Source organism: Neolamprologus multifasciatus, chromosome 23, assembly GCF_963576455.1.
Source record: "Neolamprologus multifasciatus chromosome 23, fNeoMul1.2, whole genome shotgun sequence".
Classification (NCBI taxonomy): Eukaryota; Metazoa; Chordata; class Actinopteri; order Cichliformes; family Cichlidae; genus Neolamprologus; species Neolamprologus multifasciatus.
In genome coordinates this window covers 31581694-31599989 of record NC_140460.1, presented here as the reverse complement: position 1 = coordinate 31599989, position 18296 = coordinate 31581694, and the positions used below count along the sequence as shown (strand labels likewise).

The following is an 18296-nucleotide window of genomic DNA, read 5'->3' as shown; positions in this document are numbered from 1 at the left end:
TTAGGCTTTCTGTCGCCACTTGATGACCGCTTGTTGCCCTCCCTCCTCTCGCTTCCCCTCCATTGTTTGAGGCTTTCGTAAAGGGATTGACAGACACCGCATGTATTGCTGGAACTGCCCATGATTTGGAATAATACTGATATAGGGTAAGCCTCATTGTAACGAATAAAATGCATTTTAAGCTGTATAATGTATAAAGGTCAACGCGGGAGGGATGCTGATTGTTTAAGCTCGCGGTTGTTGGCTAACGCGATATGAGCAACAGTGAAGCTGTCAGCCAGCCACAGGATGGTTAAGCTAGCTAGCGTATTTACAGTTTTTTTGGTTGTTAGTTTTTTTGTTAGCCGATATGCAAAACATTTTGTTAACTTTAGTTCGCATCTATTTATATAAATCTCTTATAACCTTCTTACTAGCCTTTATTACAAAAGTATAACTAAAGAACGAAGTGAGTAAATTTTAGCTAATGGTCAGCTCAACAAACAGACAGGTGTGCAATATCTTACGGTTTATTCGCTAGCTTAACATTTTTTTCATGTGTCTGGATCCTCTGGAAAGCTCAGACGATAAAGGTTCCAAGAAAAAGTACTTGATATCAGGAAAGCTTGGGCTAGCAAGAGAGTTTCATGTCTGCAGTGGCTGAACTAACTATCACAGCAACTCCCAGTTAAATGCTATCAGCAGAATGAATGATGCCAAATTGAAGAATACCGTAGTTTTTTCATATTTATTTATGTGGTTACACATTTTAATACTACTAATACTAATACTGTTATTATTATTATTATTGTTATTATTATTATTATTATTAATAATAATAATAATAATAATAATAATAATAATAATTCAAATTCATGTAGCACCTTGTGTAACACATAATCCGTGGGGTTGTAGGGGAGGCAGTCTGTGCTGTTACTAAACAGCAAAACATTTCAAATTAAAGGTTATTTTCAAACTAAGTTCTGCTTAGTTAACGTGTTCATGGTGAATCATTAGATACTGAGTTTGTTTGGGGTCATAGTGAACTGAATTTATATGAGTTTATCGATGTTTTATGGTATTAAAAGAATCTGAACCTAATATATGCAAAAAAAAAAAAAAAGAGTTTACATATATATCCATAACCTTTGTTCGAGAATGCACTGACAAGGCTGTTTGTGGGGTCGTTGTTAAAAATTTTCTGCATTATTTTACACTGCTTGACTGCTTGCTGTGATTGTGGTGAGGTTTTTATGATCTTGCTCTGCTCCGTGTGGTGCAGACAGTGCTGATAACATCGCATCGTAAACAACGGATGTGGAGCTACTCAGTGAGAATTTTTTTTTTATAATACTCCCTAGATAATCCCAAGCATCTTTTCATGCATGTTGTTGTGGTTAAGATAATATTATCTTTTAACTGCGTATTGGATGACATACGTTTTGCCTGTATCAGCCAATGAGTATATCTGTCCAGATCTAGATTATAGTTGACAGTCAGATCAGATCAGATTAGTATTTCATGATGCTGTATGTGACTTGGTTTAATTCCTTTTGGCCAGTCATGACAAGGAATGCTGATGTTCCTGTGAGGGATTTCTGGTTATGCATCTAAAGCCCCTGGTGCAGTCAATCAAATGCGCTGCCTCCCCTGTGCACATGCCCTCTCTAGTTTGTCCGCTCTATCACGGGCTCAGTGCAGATGCTGTGATTAAAAAGCAAGGCCAAAAACTGGTAAGGGAAAATGTCAAAAGAGATATCATTCTAAGCTAACTTCAACAAAGTCAGGTTGAGCATTGAGCTGAAGGTGTAGATCAGACATGAAGGGAGGTGACGCCTGCGAAAGGCTGATGTAAGCAGACAGTCCCTGTGGAAGAGCTCGGACAGACTCATGCTGTGTGTAGTGATTCAATTTTTCAATTCAATTTTATTTATATAGCGCCAAATCACAACAAATGTCCCCTCAAGGCGCTTCATAGATACAGAGAAAAGCCCAACAATCATATGACCCCCTATGAGCAAGCACTTTGGCGACAGTGGGAAGGAAAAACTCCCTTTTAACAGGAAGAAACCTCCGGCAGAACCAGGCTCAGGGAGGGGCGGCCATCTGCTGCGACCGGTTGGGGTGAGAGAAGGAAGACAGGATAAAAGACATGCTGTGGAAGAGAGACAGAGATTAATAACAGATATGATTCAATACAGAGAGGTCTATTAACACATAGTGAGTGAGAAAGGTGACTGGAAAGGAAAAACTCAATGCATCATGGGTATCCCCCGGCAGCCTACATCTATTGCAGCATAAATAAGGGAGGATTCAGGGTCACCTGGTCCAGCCCTAACTATATGCTTTAGCAAAAAGGAAAGTTTTAAGCCTAATCTTAAAAGTAGAGATAGTGTCTGTCTCCCGAATCCAAACTGGAAGCTGGTTCCACAGAAGAGGGGCCTGAAAACTGAAGCGGTGATGAGTCTGTTTAAGTGTTACTTTCAGGGCTGCTTCCTTACTGCTGTGGATTTTACATTTTTATACCATCACCTCTCTTAAGTAGCAGTGGTCACAGTGAAGCCAGAGAGTGTTGTGTTAATGTGTATGAGCCTAGCCAATGAACCATAAATTTCCATTTAATTTCTGAGTGCTTAGTCAGGAAGCTGTCTGTGACAGTCATGAAGTGACTCAGAGGCACTTGGACACCATCAGTCCTGGCATTTTAAATGGGAGAGAAAATAAGAAGCATTTGTTTGATAGAGATTCATATTAATGATTGACACATGCAATATTCTGTGCTTAAAATTGCTCCACGGCCTAATGTGATCATTTGAACCCTAGGATGAGTCAACTAGTCATTAATGGGTAGGTCCAGTATATCTACCAGGTGTTTAGTGGTAAGCAGCAAGTTTAGGTTGTAGCGTTGCATGCATCTCATCTCCTTTAATCTCCTCTATTATGGAGATGATTGTTTAAGCGTCACTGTTATGTAAGGAGTGTATAAATGTTGCCCAAGGATTCTGTCCTTCCGCAGGCATGCTCTCTGATAAACACCCACACAGAGTTTGTGTGCCTCTGCATGCACAGGCTGCTGATGCAAAAGGTACTCAGCCTATTCCTAGCATGTCTCTTTCACAGACTGTATATGAAAGATAGAAGAAACCCCTGGATCTGAAGAGTTAGGCAATGTGCAATTTCTTTAAACCTAGATTCTTTCTAATTGCTTGTCACGTTGAAAACTACTAAGATAGCAATGCTGAAAACACGCTTTTTGACCTATCTTCTACCCAATGTACTTCTCCACTTTTACACATGAGGATCACTTGACTGGACAGAAGTGCTGCTCAGTTCCTGGAAAGAGTTGTATAACATCTCCTTTGTCCACTGTAGAGGGCTAGAGTCCACAGAAATAACCCTGATGACGTCATAGTCATATTGTTAACAGAGATCCTGTGTTCACATTTTAGAGCTCAAATTTGTGTTAATCTTTTATATAACGTCTATATAAATCAAGCAAACTGGATCATGGGAAATGTAGTCTGGCAAACTGAAAAACTTTTGACTTTTTTATGTTTTTCATCACTTCAACAGCAGCCAGTTAATTGAGATTAAAGATGTGTGTAAGGAAATAAGAATATATCTAGAAGCACATGTCCCATCCCTTTAAGACAGCACATCCTGTCTCATTCCTTCGGTTAGGGCTGTGCCATATGGCCAAAATCTCATATCCCCATATAAGACATCTATCGTCCCGATAACGATATAAATCACAAAAATTTAACATTTTCTGTAAATTCTGTGAATCTCGGGCAGCTCGACTTGCGTGAAGTGTTTCCAGCTGCGCGTCGTGTACCTGGAGTTGAGTGTTTTAACCGATGCATAAAACGATACATTTTTAGACATAAGTTGTCTGTTTTCTTTGTGAGTATTTATTACACAGCGTGCTGCGGGGAAAAGCCTGTTCTAACGTTTGAGTCTGAGGTTTATTTTTTAGCACCTGGCGGCTCTTTTTTGCTTCTCATCCGTAAATACTCGGCATACACGTGATTCAGTTTACTTTGAAAAGTCTCAACAGGATCTTGAGCTTTATTGTGAAAGGTTTATGTGGAAAATAAACGAGCGGACACGCGACAGGCTCTTATCGTGGGTAGTGTGGTTATATTAAATATAAGAGAAAGAGAGAACTTTAAGAAATTAATATAGCCACTACAGTGACCATCAAAACGGTGAAAAAATATTGCCGTAAACAGTTTATTTTGCGACATCATGAAAAAAACGATAGCGTAAAATGAAACGATACACTTTTTTTATATCGTCATCCGATATATATCGTTATATGGAACAGCCCTACCTTCGGTCATCCCTTTAAGCCGTGGAAGAGTTCATACAGAGACAGGCAACAGGATGTGGGCTGGCTCAATGTCACCCCTCCCTAAAAACTGTATGTGGAGTTATTGTCACAACATTTCTTCAAAATCTCAGAGCCTCACCTTTAGTTTGTTTAGTAGAAGTAGAAGAAATCTTTTAGCGTTAGCATTTATTTTAGATTTGTCCTTGCCAGAAAATGATATCTGTGGTTCAAAAATCAAACACTGTGGGTGGCTCTAAATCTTATAAAACAGGTGCGAAGGAGAGCATAAGAAGGAAATGAGTCAGTCTGCTTTATTACCAGCTGCACACGTTACCTGGACATGTATATTGCCCCTCATTCAGCCTCTGCGGAGGTCACATGTCTTTATCTGTGAGACCACTAACACTTGTCTCTTCTGTTTCAGGTAGCGGTGTGTGTGGGCACACCGCCCTGTCAGCACAGGAACAGGATGTGATGTCATGCCAGTAGCAGCTCCTGTGTTCTGTCCAGCTTTGTCTTTTCACGAGTGGGAGAGCCTCCCCTCCCCACTCCCCCTTTCCAAAGACGGGATATGTTTGAAGTCAAACCCCGGGCGGTGGAGAAGAAAGAGTCGAGCACGGAGACAGGTGAGATGGTCTTCTGTATAAATATCATATATCAAAAGCTGCAGTACGGTCACCGATTTGCTTTGTGCACATTTTTAAATGCTGCTTTGTGAGTATCAGGTCTCCCTGAGGTACAGTATGTGGTGCCTTTAAGCCTGATGCTATAGTTAGCTCTGTTTGTCCTAGTAAACCACATATTTGTTCAAGTGGAAGGACATCGGCTTGTACAGTGCCTGAGCCAAGACAATACACACACACACACACACACACACACTGTTCATCAGCCCACACACAAATCTCACTGGAGCGGCACAGCTTTGCCAAAATAAAAGCTTCCCTCTTCATTTATCAACTTAATGGAATGGCATTGTGCCATGATAATACCTCAGCCCACACACTTTTTGTCTGTTTTTGTGGCAAATAATTGATTTTTCAAGTGTTTTGTGGGAAATAAATAACTAAACAGCATAATCAGTATATCTGCACCATCTTAGAGAACGGTTAGTGACATTGAACATCTCTCTAATTTAAATCGGAGATCTATCTAGGGCTAAAGGGGACCTGCAGTCCCAGTTGGTACAGTTGGAGTACATCCAACTCACTGGAAATCCACTGGAGAAGCAGTTAGTTGATATCGAGAACTGCTACAAGGGCAGGCTGGCCAGTGAGTCAGGTGTTAGTGAAAACACAAGATGGGAAGGGCTGCTTGACTCCACACTGCCATCTGCTATTTGTTCTGCACGCACTGCCAGGAGTGCTGTGAACTTCTGCTGGACCATCAATGGACTCATACTCTTTCTTAATCAGCCTAAGCACCTTGTTGTGATAGAGCAGCTCTTTTGTTTGACTTTTTTATTTTTTAATTCTCAAAAAGTAAGGAATTCATCATATGCCTGCCATTATGGACAATTTTAGACTAGAAGATTATCCATCCATCCACCTTCCATTTATCCAATTCAAGGGCCCGGAGGTGCTGAAGCCTGTCCCAGTTGCCATAGGAGACACAGAGACTTAGTCAACTATTATTGACTAGAAGATTAATATAAAAAAAAAAACCCAAAACAAACAACAACATTAAAAAACCCCAACAATAATAACAGTAATGGTTGCTCCACCAGCTGTTGGTGATGCGTTTTTTTGTCTGTCTTCCTCAAGACGAGGGGCTGGGCAGCAGCGGGAGGAATTATGGCTCCGGCTCACTGGGCTCCGGTTCGGTCGGCTCTGGCTCCGTGTACCTGTCGGACAGTCAGGACTGGGTGGTTTCCCCGAGCTGCTCCCCAGACGAAGGTCCCGGGAACAGCGCCATCTCCCCCATGCTGGCCGAGGAGACTTTCCGCTACATGAGTAAGTGTGTACATTTTGGTATATTTTTGCAAAGCTGCTTCCTTTTGCAGACTTCCTTTTGATTGGTTAAGCCTTGTACAACAGAACCGAGCAGATGGTGTGTGTGTGTGTGTGAGTGCATTAGGCACGTGAGGGATTCTTTTTATGTGGCGCCGTTCAATTAAAGTCGCAGGGATTTAGTGTGGACATTATTTCGCACAGCGTTCGTCATTGTGTCTGTTTGTCTTTGCTTGTGTGACTGCGGCACTGTGTGTGTGTGTGTGTGTGTGTGTGTGTGTGTGTGAGAGAGAGAGAGAGAGAAAGATCCAGCACAGTTAAGTGCAGCTGAGTTCAAAACCAAAGCCAGAGTGAGTCACGGGACAGTAACAAGAGAGGCGGTGTGGATAGATAGAGGATGAAGACAAGAGAGCACAGAGAGGAGACACAACATGCCAGTGTTAAACATCCACAATGAAGAGGCGTACGATAAGTTTGCTGTGGAAGGTGAGCACGGGCTCAGTCCTCAGTACATGTCTGAAAGACAGAAAGAGAGAGAGACAGGCATGCAGCTTCAGTAAGCATGTCAGCAAGGTCAGGCAAAACGTGACAGTTACTAGAAAGGAAGTGGGCGAATCTGGTGGTGTGTTTACATTTAAACAGGTTGCAGTATGCTGGAACGAGACAGGATAAACTTCCTGTTTTTCTCATAATTGCCAACGCTTTGTTTCCTGCGTTTGAAGATTATTTGATTTAACGTGAGCAGATCTTGATTGTTTCAGTTCACTGTTTCGTGATTTCCTTTTATTAATGTTTGATCTGTATACCTGCTTCAGAATACAACAGTTTGAAAGTCATGCACAAAAAGGGTAAAACAAAAGTAATAACAAACCAACAATTTGAGCATTTCTCAAATAAATAGTAACTTAAAAAAACAAGTAATGACTGAAGTGTTTTAGTTGCACATGTGAGGAAATTGGACATTGGAGGAGTCTCAGTTTCTTGGTGCTGTTTGCTCCACTTCTGCAAAGTTAAACACAGCCTATTAATAACACGTGCTGGGGCATGGCATGTTAAGATGCGTGAAAACACTTGGAGAGGTCTGATTTTGACATTCATATTTAGACCTTGCAGTTGATGCTTTAGTATCTGAAATATTTCAGTACTCCACTATGGTTATACGAGTATCAAGTATCCTGGTTTTAGTGTCATGTTGTGAAATTTGAAGAGTTTATACTGTAATTTAATGGCTGTTGAGGATCTTGTCATTTGGCTCGACGAGATGATGTCCCATATCTTTTTCAAAGCCTGACAACAAGAGCTGAGAGTGTTTTTACGCTCCAGGATTTGAGTCGTAACACTTTCTTGTCTGGGAAAAGACAAAGATGTGAATAAAGGGTTCTTATGCTCAATTCCAGTGGGTTTGCATGAGTTATTAACTCGAGTTATTAACCAGTGCATTTCTGCTGGCTCATGACGGAGCAAACATAGAGCGACCGAGAATTGATTTGAAAGAGATAAGCTTTTTGAGTTTGATCCAGGTGTCATGTTGGTGCGTCCATATGATTGTACCATTTATAATCACGCGCTGAGTTTATTGATGCCAAAGGTTCAAGCAGCCATTACTCTGGAGATTCATGTTACTTAACAAGTAACACATTGACCACCCATTGGCCTGTTGTGTGTCTGTAGTTCATGAATTTATGTCAAAATGAAACAGGGGTTGGACTTTGCTGCTATGAAATTTATTGCGGCCAGAGTTCAGTTACTGCCTTGTATAAGTCAATACAACCTGCACTGCTTTCCCACCCTGCGATCAGCATGTGGCGTAAACAGTTTCATTTATTTATGCAGCATCTGATCATGATCAAGCCAGACTATGGACATACATAACCCATACAATGATGGCATGCTTTCAGCAGCAGGTAAAGGTATTAGTGTATGTTTTTGTCTGTGAGTTTGTGTGTGTGGAACAGTAACTTGAGACATTATATGCATTATGTATGCACTGTAACCGTAACAAGGATAGCCGTGCTGGGCAGAGGTTATTTTTACCCGCTGGTTGTTGGAGTGCAGTGTCCAGATTCAGAGGTCATTGTAGGCTTCAGATTACTGGATGAATGCTCTCATCCATTTGAGCAGCTGCCTAGCTCAGCTTGTTACTTTTAATCCCTGCTGAAACGCTTTTATTACACTACATTTATTCAGAAAAAAAGATAGTGAGTCCGATGTGAATCTGTGCAACGCTGTGTCATAGAAAGCGATCGCTCTTTAGGTTATATTATTGTTAACAGTACTTGGGTTACACTTTGTTATTGTAGTTGTAGGTGTTTGTACAGTAAGCAGTAAACTGGGATTGCACAAAGAAGTTGTAATAAGGTTGTAAGTTTTTGATCAAACCAACAGAAGTAAATATTCTAAATGAGTGTTGGGGACACGCATCACTCTGTTAAAGGGCTTCTAGCTGAAACCAGATGGCTCATTGATTAGGGTTGCCACTTTTCTTTGAACAGGTGGAACGCTGAACTGTGCAGCGCTGGTGACACCCACTCAGGTGCTAAAAGCAGACCAGACTAATCGATGTGTAGATTCTCTGACTCTCAACAAACTAATGTCTCTACATGATGTTGGTTTATTGAAACTTTCATTTTTCTGCCAGTGTTTGTCTCTTTCCTTTTCTTTTTCCATCTGTCTTAAAACTGGCTGGTTTACTTCTACACCATCTGAACCTTCCCCTCTTTTTCTCTCTCTGCATCTCTCTCACTAGCATATCTTGCTTTGGAACCCCCTTCTTATTCCCACCCAGGCTCTCAGAGCCTCTCCAAAGGTATCCTACTCTTCCTACCTGCCTGTTCTTCTCTGGAACTTCATTTAACTCAAGTGTGAGAGAGGGGCTTCTGTCAAAAGTGTGGCCACCGATGGCTTTACTTAAACTTGACCTAGGATCCGTTCCTAGGCCACTGATTGGGAGCCCCTCTCCACTTTTTGCATGTAAACACTAAGACAAGAGACTTGCATAGTAAAGGTCTTCTGCTTCCTACTGTAGTACTGTACTGTGTACTGTAGTCAGCTTGTAGTACAGTTATTAATGTCACTGTAAAGCTAGTGTTCTTTTTAAATTCAGACCACTAGCACGTGTTGCATAATTATTGCTCCAGCAATAATCATTTAGCAATTTAGTGGACATAATTTGGACCACGCGTCCATTATCAGATGCTAAAAAGTGTAAAGAATGGTGATGTTATGTGACTATAATAGCCAAGTAGCTCCTAATGTTGCTTGTGGTCAGAATTCTTTATCATGTAGTAGACCATGCATGTTAAAGACGTGTCCAGTAATTGATTTTATTTTCATGTTTGTGTGGAGTTGCTTGGATGCACAGTGTGCATGGCAGAGTGTGGATTCTAGATTTTTTTTAGATGTGTGTGTGTGTGTGTTTTTGCTTGTTTGCTGCCTAAAAGTTAACGTTTTCCTTCTGGCCAGTCCTCAGTGCTGATCGAGTGGAACAGATGACCAAGACGTACAATGACATTGAAGTGGTCACACACCTTTTGGCTGAGGTAGGGCGTTGGCCTCATTTGTGATAATTTTTTTCAGCTAATAAAACAACAGCCAGTTAACTGATTAACCCTGGGTGCCTTGTGTTCTCTTTGAACAGCGGGACAGAGATTTGGAGTTGGCAGCTCGGATTGGTCAGTCACTTCTACAGAGGAACCACCTGCTACAGGAGCGAAATGAGGCCTTAGAGGAGCAGATAGCACAGTCTGTAGATCAGGTAACTGTTTTTATTCACTTTAAAATGTGTAAATAATGTTTTGTGCTACATAAAGAGTGATAGTATGATCATTTAAATTAGGGGTGAGGGAACTCCAGGCCTCAAGAGCATGGTGTCCTGCAGGTTTCAGATGTGTCCTTGATCCAACACAGCTGATTTAAAGGCTAAATTACCTCCTCAACACGTCTGCATGATCTAGTGATATTGTTGCAATAGGTTTTTAAAAGAGAAATAGAATAAAGCATTTAGACATTTGAATAATAAAAAGGGGCTCTAAAATAGATCCCTGTGGTACACCTTTTCCTAATAGTTAGTTAGCTAGTTAATAGTTGCGGCAGATGGCTGCCCCTCCCTGAGCCTGGTTCTGACAGAGGTTTCTTCCTCTTAAAAGGGAGTTTTTCCTTCCCACTGTTGCCAAGTGCTTTCTTATAGGGGTCTTCTGATTGTTGCGGTTTCTCTGTATTATTGTAGGGTCTTTACCGAACTATATAAAGCAGCTCGAGGTGACTGTTGCTGTGATTTAGGACTATATATATAAAATGAAAAATTGAATTGAATTGAATATCTCATGGACCAAAAAATGCTTGATATACATTAATAATGTACTATTTTTTTTAAATGCATCTGCAGCCAAAATAACATACCTTTTTATTTCAATAAAAAGTATTTTTGCCACAAGTCATGCATGTTTGCTGTATACATACAAATATTCCATTCACTTTCCAGCTTTAAACTAAACTTCAATCAAAAAAATGAAAGTTAGATTTTTGTATCTCTAGAAAAAGAGAGCTTTAAAATGTTAAAATCCTGTAAACACTAATCACTTTTCCTAAACTGTCCACATTGGTCAGGTTCATCAGCTGCAACATGAGCTCAGTAAGAAGGATGAATTGCTGCGGATGGTGGCCAGCGCCTCTGAGGAGAGCGAGACCGATTCCAGCGTGTCGACCCCACTGCGGCAACCTCAGCCGCTGGGGGGAACCGCCGCTGCTGCACTTAGTCAGCTGGAGTCCCTGCAGAGCAAGCTGCAGGATCTAGAGGAAGAAAATCTGGCACTGAGAACCGAGGTATGTCGTTCTTTGGGAAGCAAATTTGTGGCACTTGATCAGAAGCAGATGTTGAAGTATAATCTCTGCTGCAAACTGAGCTTTTTTGACTTAACCAGGCTTGTCAACTCAAAAGAGACACCATCACCTATGAGGAGAAGGAGCAGCAGCTAGTGAGCGACTGTGTCAAAGAGCTCCGTGAGTTTTTCTTGAAGTTTGCAAACTTATGTTCAAAAGGAACTTTTACAGATCAGGCATCTGAATTTAATCTTTGGTGTGTTTGTGTATATCACACGTGGGTTCAGGCGAGTCCAACAGCCAGATGGTTTCGTTGACTGAAGAGCTGTCTCAGAAGAACGAGGAGCTGCTCAGACACCAGGAGGAAATCGCTCAGCTGCTTTCCCAAATAGTCGAGCTGCAACACAGAGTGAAGGAGGTGGGCAAGCTTAACTGCTAGCACTGATTACCTACTGTATGTGCTGGCACAGTGTGTGAACGCTCTTGGTGCGATGCTGTTTATCTCCAGCTGGCTCTGGAGAAAGAGGAGCTCAGGATCCATCTGCAGGCCTCCAAAGATGCTCAGAGACAGCTCACAGCAGAGGTACAGTCTCATACGAGTGTTCAAGTTCCTTTTTAGAGCAAGACCAGTTTAATTATTCTACAAAGATGCAAATGTGATCATATAATGTAGGTTTGTAGCTTTTATGTCAAACCTTTGTAAGAAACCACACTTATGGTTTGTGTTGGAGCCAGTTTACAGCAATTTAGAGTTTTAACGTTGTCAAATCTGTCAGTCTGTTCTGATTTTTATTCCTAATACAAGGGAAAATGATGTGTTTCCCTAAAAACTGTGTCCTAAAAGCATATACATACAATTTAGCATAAACAGTAAATTTAGGTCAGAGTATTGAGAAATATCACAAACTAACCACCTCCTATTCCCAGTTTTATTTTACTTTTTTTAATAAATTCATATAAATATACAAACTTGTGAGTAATTTTGCCCGAGCCTACACTTTGGGAATTACTGCCATACATACATCTACCAACCTGCCTACTGAGAGAAATTACCATTTCATCAGTAATTATACTAATTCTATAAATCCAGTAATCCAGTAAAATACGCTCTGAACACATCATTCATTTTAATTACTCTTGAAATAATTTCTTTGCTTAATTAATTATTATTTGCACGTGTGTGCTGCAGCTCAACGAGCTGGCCGAGAGGAATGCTGAGTGTGTAGAGATGCTCCATGAGTCGCAGGAGGAGATCAAAGAGCTGCGCAGTAAAAACAGCCCCTCAGCTGGGATGCGCCGGCACCTTCCCTACGGCCTCTACCCCATGGTGAGAGAAACGCACCCTTGAACTTTTATTTGGAGCACACAGAGGAAGATACAGTCCCTGGCACATGTGTTCACAAGACATCATACAGCTGCTATTAACCCTTTAACACCCAGTGTGTTGTATTTGTTACATAAAGTTTTTTGTGACTTTTTGAGTTCTACAACATCGGTGAGATTTTTCTTTTACCCTCGAAAAATCTAAATAAACTGCACAACACATTTCATATTTCAGGCTTTAAGGGTTTAAGGAGGTAACCGTATCTGGCTTTAGACATGTTCTTTAAAGTTTTTGTTGAGTATAATGTGGGAGTCTGTAGGATATTGGTAAATGTAAATGGTAAATGGCCTGTATTTGTAAAGCGCCTAGTCCTTATGGACCCCAAAGCGCTTTACACTACATTCAGTCATCCAGCCATTCACACACACATTCACACACACATTCACACACTGGTGATGGCAAGCTACACTGTAGCCACAGCTGCCCTGGGGCGCACTGATATTGGCTTGCTTTTGGGAGCCAGCCTGAAGTGGCCACTTGAGGAGCTGCAGTTTTTGGCCTGTGTGCATTTATTTTTTAGGCTTGGATGAATTAAGCTGAACAGTGACTGTAAACATTACTTTTGTTGAATCCACAGCATACTTTTAATCCTCCGTATGTGTCCTGTTTTTACAGGAATCCTTGGCAGCAGAGATTGAGGGAACTATGAGGAAGGAGCTGAGTATAGAGGAGGAGACCGCCTTTCAGGACCAAAGGTTAAAAGCTGCAGAATGTGTTTGCTGCTGAGGATGACAGTTGGTGTTGGAGAACTCGTACTTTTTTCCAGACTTTTCATGGGCTCTAGTTTAGGAGTCTGCGTTATATTTTAGGTCTAGTCTCTGACCTTTCACCTCATTTTCCTATAGAATTTCCCAGAAGCGAGTCTTCCAAACAGTCCGCTCCGTTAATGCCTCAGTAGTACGATCAGCTTCAGCAAACCCACCAATCCCTGGCTCCGGACAGAGCTCTCTGGTGATGACAGCGCAGCCGTTTCAGTCCACACAGGGGTAAGTTTCAAAGAGCATTTACTGTTTTGGAAGAGATTTATGCTCGATTTCAGGTCATAACATGCATGTTTTGCAGGGAGGAGGGCCGAGTGGGCCAGCCTGGTTGTCCGGGAGGAAACGACCTCACTAGAGCACTCCACCGCCTGTCATTGCGCCGTCAGAACTTCCTGTCCGAGCGACAGTTCTTCCAGGCGGAGCGGGAAAAGAAGGTGCAGGCCCTGGCGGAAGTGGAAGGAGAAGGCAGTGGCTGCAGCTCACCAATGGGCAGCGCGGTCTCGTCTTTCTCCAACCTGTCGGATCTCTCCATCGCCTCCACTGTTTTTAAGACTTTCCTGCCTGAGAAGCTCCAGATTGTCAAACCCATGGAAGGTAATGTTTGCTTTGTTGACACCTCGAAGGTTATCCTTTACTACAAGGTGATGTAATCCAATTAAAGAAACCTCCAGCAGAACCAGGTTCAGGGAGAGGTGGCCATCTGCTGGGGTTGGTTGGGGTGAGGGGAGGAAGACAGGACAAAGACATGCAGTGGAAGAGAGCCAGAGATTATTAATAACTAATAATTAAATGCAGAGTACGCAGTAACACATGTTGACATTTCTTTCTCAGGCTCGATGACACTGCACCACTGGCAGCAGCTGGCCAAACCTCACCTGGGAACCATCCTGGACCCACACCCTGGAGTAGTGACTAAAGGTTTTCGCCCATTGGCTCAGGACGCTGTGTACCACCTGTCTGACATGGAGGAGGATGAAGAAGATGAAGAAAACAGAAGGAATGGTATCCTGGAGAAAGGAGCAGCAGAGCGGAGTAAGGAGGAGGAAGATGAGGAGGAGGAAGGCGGAATCACCTTTAACGTGCACTGCTCATCTACACCCGAGGAGAAAAAGGACAGAAAGCATGCGGTATCATCTGTCCCCGTGCCGCCTCTCTCCACTGGGAGTCCAGCTGCTTCCTCCTCCATCAGGTTAGACTTCTGCCCTACACCCCTTCATGCCACAGAGAAGCCCGGCCAATCGCCTCAGCCCATTCCAGGAGCCTCTGAAGCAGGAGTCCAATCACAAAGCCAAACCTTGACATCGACAGCAGTATCTTCCTCTGGTAAAAATCACTTTTTGTAGCTTGTTATTGCTCATCATTTCCAATGTGCGCGTGTTTGGTTTTCTGAAGTTTTCTTGTTTGTTCAGTCCAAAACCCAGGGAAGTGTCAGAGCTCCACCTTTTCCACCTACACCTTCACTACCTGTCGCATTCTGCACCCGTGTGACATCACACAGGTCACCCCAAGGTGAGTCCTCTTCAAGAAAATAAGCATCCCATAAACACTGCTATTGTTCTAACACAGACTCTCCTTTTCTTGCTTTCAGTTCTCAGTCATCCCACATGGCGAACACGCCTAGCTCCATGAGGACGGGTCCCAGCACCCCTGTGACTCCCTGCAGACTCAGTCTGGGTGACTCTTTCCCCCCTCGACGTCTGCCTGCACCCCCCAGTGGCCTGACCAAGCTGGTCCTAGAGAGGGGTATTTCTGCACAAGTCTCCAACCCTCCTCCAACCCCGAGACCCGCCCCCTGGCAGCCCCTCTTCCAGCTTCTGCCAAGCACGCCCCCCAACTCCCCCTCCCACTCTCCTGCCCCTTCCCCAGTGCCTACAGAGCCCCGCCAACACCCAGCTGACAATTTCCTGGCCTCGCGGCCCGCAGAGCTTTTTCTCCAAGACGTTTACGGGTTAAACCTGGGCCGCGCTCCGCATCCTGACCTACCAAGCCCATCCCAAGAAACTCCAGCCCTCAGCTCATCCGCCAAATCAGGCAGATCTAGGCCCGACCCGGCCAGCGTTGGTTTGGTGGAGAAGCTCCGACAGCTGGGATTCACTAAGGTGTTGCATGGTTCTGAGTCTGATGCTTCAATGCCACGCCAGGATTCTGCCACATTTGTGTCAGCAGGTGGAGGGAGCCTTTTAGATGGCCTGAGGCGCAACCAGAGCCTCCCGGCTATGATTGGTGCCCGAGCTGGAAAGTCAGCCAGTCACTCAGCTCCTCCTCCTCACCCCAGGACCCTGGCTATCCCCCCACCTCCATGGGGGAACCTAAAAGAAAGACGGCGGCATCTTGCCTCTATCTCCTACCCAAGTTCGGCCAAACGTTGAACTTAACAGAACATCAGTCCCCTCCTTTATTCCTCCACCACATCTCTCCTCCTTTCTGCCTTTGGAGAGAGAAGTCAGGGCAGCGGTGGGCAGAACAATCCGTCCTTTTTTTTAACTTAATTTTAAAGCACAATTTAATGATACTGACTGTTTTTAGCCACCCTGCATTGTCTGTGTATGTGGATGTCTGCCATGCTGATAGTTAAAAAGGCCTTAGCTTGCGTCTGAGTGGGTCATCCTCTTCTCAGTCTTATATTAAATAGACTCAGTAGTTCTCCAGTGAGGCTCTAGATGTTAGGCACGGGTAGAGGACGGCAAGAAAGGAAAATGTAAGTGTACGAAGGTTTGTGGAAGTTGATTAGAGAAAAGTAAAGGAAGAAGTGAAAGAAGGGCGAAAAAGGTGTCAGTGTGTTTATGTCAGAAGACGGGGTTTCCGCCATATCAGTTAACATAGGGGGTTCAAGCAGCCCAGGCTGGAAAGCAGGGATTTTTCTCTCACAATTGTCATAGAAAGTGTTCAGAAAATGTATATTGTTGTAATAAATGTATAACTGTACAAACTTGGTAATTGATAAGTTTCGGTTAACAAACCACTAGCATACACTAGAAGAATGCTATGGGCAAAATTAGCTTTACTGTAAAAAAACAAAACAAAAAGTCATAAATTTGTTCAGTTCAATTCAGTTTGTACATATTAACAATATTGTGTGCAAAAGTTTAAACATACATGTACATATTTTTGACTACAAACAATTTTGGCATTACCTGCATTCATTCCTATTCATTGGAGACTGTGCCATGAGCGCCCCCTGCTGCAGCCGTAGTTGAATTGCAAGCACTTTGTGTACAGTAGGATTAAAAGGAAACACACCGTCTTCCATTGACCAGCTGTGACACACCTGTGCACACAACAGGTAACGAGAGACTGTAGAGTTTATTTTTGGCTTCCCAGCTTTTAAAAGCGAGAGCACCAATCATGCTAAACATCATTTGCATACAGTAAAAAAGCCTAGCCATTCTGTTATTAGTGGACATAAGTGGATGGATACCAACTAGAAAGTAAAACTATTCAATTTGAACAACTTTTTTCAGGCTTGTCTTATGTGTGTAAAGTGGTTAACAGTAACAGTAGGCTAATGACGTATTAGCTAAATTAATATATGTAGCTGTTGTGTAAAAACAAAAATATCTGGTGTTTAAGGAGCTTGTAATACACTGGCGGAAACCCTAAAAGATGAAAGAAGAAGAAAATAAGGGAGAGGGGGGCTTCTGGGGTCTTGCTGTTTTAAGGGCTTCTCAGTTATAGAACAACATCCTGCTAGCTCATAGCGTAGCAGTTGCTTTCTTGACTTCAAAGAAGAGTACAAGCGAGCTAACATCATACTTGAGGACAAGCTTGGAGACTTCAACCACTCGCTGGTTTAGCAGCTGAACATGCCAGTATTATTGTAACAGTTTTACAATGTTGCACGGATGTCCAGTGACCGTCCATGCGCCATGCCCAACGCCTGCATGAACACCACCTTGTCTGCTGGTCCCAGCATGCACCTGTTGGCAGACAGGTAGGATGAAGGCAAAGACAAAACCAAATGGGACATCAGGCAAAAAAAAACAAATAGGGTGAAAGTTTTCCTTCAGGTCTTTGTGTTTTGCGTGTGTGTGCGTGTTTATGTTTGTGTGTTTTTAATGGTATGAGGCCGTATGTGGAAACTAGCACTGCTCTAGTTTGAGTTCCTTTTTTAAGCTGTATTTGGACATGAGTTGCACTTAGTGGGATTAAGAGGTTTAAGGGTCACTGCTTGCTTTGACAATAGATGTTCAGGTTTGGGCTGTAAAGAGGGAATAAAATCACTCACTTATTATTTTAGCTGTTAACCTAATTCAGATTTGATCAAGAGTTCTTTGCTTTAAAAATATGTTTCTCCTTTATCTCATGGATGTATACAGTTTGTGTATCGGCCAGCAGGTGGTAGTGTTCTGTAGGAAAACATCTGACATCATTCTGTACATGTGACACGCTATAGCATTAAAAATAAGGAAACTTAGAGCTTTGTGCTTTATCCCTGTGACCCTTCAGTGCTATTGTTCCCAACCAGACCTTGCCCCGCCCCCCATCTCCAGTAACTGCACTTTTCATTTTTTGTATTTAACCTTTATTTTATTGATGAAAGAGTTTGATCTACATAAATAAGAGACATTTAGCATAATTGTGAATGTTGTAACAATATCAGCTAACATTTTGCCATAAAAATTTGGATAAGTAGCATTTTGTTGTGCTTTTCACATGAAGGGAATCCAAACTCAGTATTATTTTTAATTTTGAATATTCTGGCTTATACATGTGTTTGTGATGCATTTAGCAACTAATTAACAATAATGCTTTAAAGGGCAACAAGAGCTTCAGCTGAATGTTTAATAGGAGAGCAGGACTGCAGAGAGGAAGGAAGGTACATTCATAAAGTTGGATAACTTCCATCCCCTTGAAGCAGGAGGTTCTCTGGCTATAAGAGAAAATGTCCTGCGATTCCTTCATGTCTCATGCCTATTATTCATGTCTGTCTTTTTAAATAAATAAATAAAAAAATTGCCCATCTCACTGTTTTGTTATGATTTGATGGAAGAGGTTGACCTAAATTCCAAACAAATGGTTTGCAGTTGGGTGTAAATTTACTCCACTGTATGCAATACACTAATTCTGTTGCAAAT

At 42.4% G+C, this 18296-nt stretch overlaps 1 protein-coding gene across 1 annotated transcript; it reads left to right on the top strand.

Moving 5' to 3' along the window:
• Positions 1-24: 24 nt before the first annotated feature.
• On the top strand, positions 25-18176 carry trak2 (trafficking protein, kinesin binding 2). The gene is made up of 17 exons (XM_085152422.1): positions 25-146; positions 4737-4938; positions 6073-6261; positions 9005-9064; positions 9721-9797; positions 9896-10012; positions 10864-11079; positions 11178-11256; positions 11364-11494; positions 11585-11659; positions 12266-12403; positions 13076-13155; positions 13306-13446; positions 13523-13815; positions 14053-14544; positions 14631-14730; positions 14810-18176. The coding sequence occupies exons 2-17, from the start codon at positions 4884-4886 to the stop codon at positions 15588-15590; spliced, it is 3024 nt and encodes a 1007-aa protein (XP_085008548.1). The 5' UTR covers positions 25-146; positions 4737-4883; the 3' UTR covers positions 15591-18176.
• Positions 18177-18296: the final 120 nt, after the last annotated feature.